The sequence below is a fragment of the Thrips palmi genome, unplaced genomic scaffold (assembly GCF_012932325.1).
Source record: "Thrips palmi isolate BJ-2018 unplaced genomic scaffold, TpBJ-2018v1 HiC_scaffold_3, whole genome shotgun sequence".
NCBI classification, from domain to species: Eukaryota; Metazoa; Arthropoda; class Insecta; order Thysanoptera; family Thripidae; genus Thrips; species Thrips palmi.
In genome coordinates, this window is record NW_023144630.1 from 4,104,576 (window position 1) to 4,109,769 (window position 5,194).

The 5,194-nt window shown below is 42.0% G+C and overlaps 1 protein-coding gene across 1 annotated transcript; it reads left to right on the top strand.

Moving 5' to 3' along the window:
* Positions 1 to 4,631, top strand: LOC117648268 (bromodomain-containing protein 7; the record flags this gene model as incomplete). Its single annotated transcript, XM_034390689.1, is given in 12 exon segments — positions 1 to 83; positions 288 to 571; positions 659 to 806; positions 882 to 1,123; positions 1,198 to 1,523; positions 1,883 to 1,997; positions 2,080 to 2,263; positions 2,377 to 2,512; positions 2,603 to 2,946; positions 3,037 to 3,204; positions 3,293 to 3,448; positions 3,531 to 4,631. Coding segments are annotated over 12 exon segments (2,322 nt in total). The 3' UTR covers positions 3,695 to 4,631.
* Between the last annotated feature and the right edge of the window lie 563 nt (positions 4,632 to 5,194).

Here is a 5,194-nt window from a genome sequence, read left to right on the forward strand (position 1 = left end):
GGTTTTATTTTGGTGCATAGCTGTTAAGATGAGTTTGAAAAAGCACAAAAAGCACAAGTCGGAAAAGAGAGACAGACATGAAGGTACTGAAATGTCACTATAACCTTCAAATTTATGGTAGAATTAAGTTTTCTCTCAATAATATGCCAAACATTTACCGCTACATTTGCTAGAAATGTTTCCAATGTATATGTTAACTGTAGCCTACAACTTAATGGTTCCCAGATCTCTGTTACTGGATCACTAGCTGTCAGAGGATGTCTACAGTGTCTTCTGCCTGTTTACAGACAAATCACAAACTGGTGGTGACAAGCCACCGGGTCTGCGGCTCATTTTGAAGATGAGCAATTCCACACCAGACAATTCATGTGACTCACTGGGGCCTATGGTGGATGAAGAAACAAGTAGAATGTCTGCTGCATCTTCCTCTCATTTGACAAGTGTTCGGGACGACATTTTAAATTCAGTGAATGCTTTATCTGATCGCTCTCACAAAAAAGCTAAAAAGAAAAAGAAAAAGAAGGAGAAGGATCGTGATAAACATGAGAAAAAGCACAAACATCATCACAAGGTAGGCATGGGAACTGCGTAATCAAAATTCGTTTCTCACTCCTAGAAAGTGTTTTCATTTAGATCAATGGCTGGTTTATGTGTTTAGGAAAAACGGAAACGTCGTGAAGAGTCAAGCCAAGATGATGTTAGTATGGGTGAAGAGAGTTTGTCTGAACCTCCTGCAAAGCGTGCTGGATTAGATGGTTCTCAGGTGATTGATGAACAGATGATTGCTGTGGCAAGAGAAGTTGACGGTTAGTATTGTTATACTTAAAACTATGTTGTGTAGACACATTTTTTGATTTGTTTCCTGTCCCTCATGATTTCAGCTGCCATTCGTGAGCCACGATCATGCGTTTTGAGACAAAGACAAGAACGGTCTGCTCTGCAAAGACTCTTGGAGTACTTGCTGAAAGCTTTAGAGAAAAAGGATCCAAAACAACTATTTGCTTGGCCGGTGACTGATCACATCGCCCCAGGCTATTCATCCATTATTTCAATACCAATGGATTTCAGCACAATGAAGCAAAGAATTGATAATGGAGTCTATTCATCCCTGTCCCAATTCACTGTAAGTCAGAGGTCATAGTTGATAAATTTTTGGCTTGTTGCCATTTTTTTTAAACACAAATTTCTTTCTTGCAGGATGACTTTAAATTGTTGTGCAATAATGCAATGGTTTACAATCAGCCCCACACAATATATTACAAAGCTGCTAAGAAGTTGCTCCACACTGGTGTCAAAATGATGAGCCCAGATAAGCTGAGACCTTTGCGGTCTGTCTTAACTTACATGGTTGATATCGGGCGAGAAGCTTTGGGCTTTGATGTTGGTGAAGGACTTGCTGCTTCAGAGCTTGTTTCTCCTGGCAGCCCTTTGGCAACCAATTCAGATATGGGAATGGAGGGTGCCTCGCTTGGTGAAGAAAGTATGGACATTGATATTAAGAAGAAGGAGCAGAAACCCATCCTGTAAGAGCCTGTTTTGTTTTGTTAAATGGTTTCAAAGTCTTTTGGCCGTTGTATTCCCTCTGCATTCTTTGTGTAAAATGCTGGGGTCCTTATTTTGGCCTACAGTATGAGGCCCAGTTCAGCATGGATGACTATTGCCATTTAGAAACTGAACAGCAGTTCTCAAACGTTAAACTAAAGTTAAAACTTAAGTTAACTGCTTGGGATTATTGCTAACATTTTCTTAATGGCTTCTCTGTTGAGTCAATCATGTTGAGCAGGGGACAATCATTTTGATCAATGATGAACTTAAAATTTGGAAATGTTTAATTGGTTACCACAAAGTACAAATTGTTTCTATTGAATTTTCCTGATTACAGTAACAAGTTTGAGGCTATTCCTGATGACCTTGCTCCTGAAGAGATTCTTGAACAAGCTCAAAGAGCAAGACAAGCTGCTGCAGCAAAGCTTGCAGCCAGGAAGCCAAAGACAACCGTAAGTTTTTTACCAAGTGTCAAGCCACCCATTGTTTTTATGGAAATCGGACTTTCATATAAATATTTTTTTCAATACTTAGATGGGATTTTTACGTCAGCGTAAGGATGGTACCACATCTCTTAATATATTAGTACCTGGAGATGGAATTGATGTAGAGAAGAAAGAGAAAGCAGTTTTACTTGGAGCTGTCACTGGGAAGTTGACCAATGGTACAGGGCAGCTTCAAGGTTTCAGAGAAGACAAACGGAATTTGGCCAAAACAGGTTAGTGCTCAATCAAGTGACCAATATTCGTGTGTACCTATGCTGCATGAAATTAATTGTTCTGAATGTGTTTGGTTTTCTTGATTTATAATTACTGATCATTTTCTTTACAGTTAAACCGCTTTACTATGGTGCTTTTGGGTCTTACGCACCATCACATGACTCTACTTTTGCTAATTTAAGTAAAGATGAGTCAGATCTTGTGTATCAAACGTATGGTGATGACGCTGCTGTTCAGTATGCTGAGAGGTATGCATCCTTTTTAACTGAAAGGATTGGATCCAATGATCCATGATTGAGGTGGGGTCTCTAACATGCTTTTGTTTGCTTCTTTTTCAGCATACTGGATTTTGCAAAGGACAATGACTATACTATTACAATGGTAGATAATCTTTTGGACATTTTAACACATGGTGAACACAGAAGAACAAAAAAGAATCTTGAGGATAGACGTAAAATGAGAGAAGAGGAGGAACGAATGCGAGTTATCCTAGACAGTGCTAGAAGTCAAGAAAGTACGACTGCCCTGGCAACTTCTCCCACTGTACCAATCCAATGTCCAAATTCAAAGTCCCAGTCCACCCCTACTCCTCCAGTTACTATACCAGTTCAGGCTATGAATTTGGATTCCTTACGAAGTCTTGGTGATCTTGGTATTGACACAAGTTTTTTGGAGGGAGTTGGTATGTAACTCATTCTTATCCTTTTTTTGCTTTGAGACATGTAATTGACAGATGCAGCCTTATATAATGTGATTGATGTTTCTATTGCAGAGGTGCTGAGGAAAGAGGTAGAGGAGCAGCAGCAGGCTCAAGCTCAGCTAAACCACACTGGTGGTCTCCTGGAGAACTTGCAACAAGTTCAAAGTGACCGCTTGAGCACTGCACCACCCCAGCACTTGTCACAAGTGTTGCAGCCATCCATAACAGAAGTATCCTTAGGTAAAATCTCACTAAATTTTTCATGCTTGCCTTCCAGTTCGGTTTTCACTTTGAAAATTTAAAATTTCTCGTTACTCTTTTGTTTTAGCTGAGAAGATAACAGAAAATCTCACTGATTTGGCAAAGAGAGTTCCTCCTGCTGCAATTGTTCCTGTAACAGCTGTTCGAAAGGCTATGGGTGTGCAGGTAACGCCTGATAGTGAAGGCGTCAGCTCTTCAACTTCCGGTGACCATATTCAGACAGGTAAATATGAAGGAGGTTCAAACTCAAGTTGTCTTATTTCCTGAAGGCACAGCTCTCTCCTTACACTTTCTTCAATTTGCAGGCGTTCAAGCTTCAACAGTTCAGGCCTCCAATCCCACCAGTTCTGGAACATCAGTTCGAGACTTAGAAGCGGAGTTACGAGAGTTTCTTGAGAGTGAAACGTCCATGGGCAATTCTGAAATGCATGATGATCAGTCAATTGATGAAATATTTTCAGTTCCCTAGGCTTATCATTTGTGTAGGCAATCAGCATGGAACACACAACTGTACAATCATGTGCTCCCTTGTTGTATTCACAAGTTACCTATTGTGTCTGTGTATTTATGCTGGGACAGTCATTATGAATTATTGTTTGACAACAAGACCTCTTTGCTTCATTTCTCATGGCTTTAATTGATTGGATTAATTGCAAAGCACAATGTATTTAATTTGTGACCATTCCCATGATTTTTTTGTTCTAAGATTGAATTTAATTGGTTTGTGTTTTTCTTATTTCTCTTTCCCATTTTTTGGTGGTATTTTTGAAAAGAACTAGTCTTTTAATTGTGTCACTTGCTGAAGGCTTGCATGTCTTCTGCTTCATCTTCAAAATCTAATCTTTAGGTGTTACTAATTGAGCAACTATTCTGTGATCAGTCATTATATTTAAAATCCCTTTTAATAGTTAAACTGAAGGGCTGATACAGACTCTAAAAGAGTCCTCTGGGAAATGCATTTGCTATTTAATTGGCACGTTTATTCTGTGAGCTTATTAGAAAAAGAAACTCATCAGCACCTTCCAAATGAATTTTATTGTGGTGCCTGAGGTTTGTAAATAATAATAATAATAATGACATTGTTGTAGATCTTTTAACTTATGGTTAGTTTTATGACCTGTATTTGCAGCTACTTGGATAGCACTTATTTGGCTGTACTGTAATTAAATTTAAATAATTTTCTTGGTGTAGATTTGTATAGGTGCTCATATCTTTGGTGTTTTGTAGTAACAAAATTTTTATTAAGAAAAAAATGCTGTTAAACATGCAATTACCTAGAATTTTTTTAATTTATAAGTAAGCTACATGCTAAATGTCCAACGCAGACCTCTCGTAGAGGATGACGTACTGTTCATATTCTGTAAATATAGCCAGTAGAATAAAATGAAGTTGTGCATCAAATCAAATGGTTCGATCTCAGCCAGCGTCTCACAAAGGCAAATATGTATGCGATTGGAAATGAAACAACAAGAGTCAATGGCGAAGGACCAATTTTGAACACCGAGCTTCCGAGACGGTTCGCGGCCCGGCGGGGGCGGTCCAGGCGGTCCAGGTGGTCCAGGTGCCGATGGTGGACAGTGTTGCTTTGACAGCCGCGGGGCGCGTCGGGTTGCGGGGGCGTCGGCATGCAACAGCTGAGGTGGGGAGGGCGGGGCGCGGCGCGGCGCGGGGCGCTCTGTTGGCCCTCCACCCCCGCACGGAGGCCTGTGGTGGCACCCCGCGGGGGTGGTGGTGGGGCCTCCCCTTGCCTGCCCTCCCCCTCCCCCTCCCGATGCGCCGCTCCGGCCGCCCCGCGGGGGGCCCAGGCGGGGCCCAGGCGGGGCCCGCAGACTCGACGCAGGCCCGGGGTCGTTCCGCGCCGCGGTCACCGCGACTGCCTTCTGCCTTAGCGCTGTGCTGGCCGTGCTGGCTGCGCCGCGGCGCCGCCAGTGAGACGCGAACCCCCGACCCGAGCAGGTGTGTCTGGCGC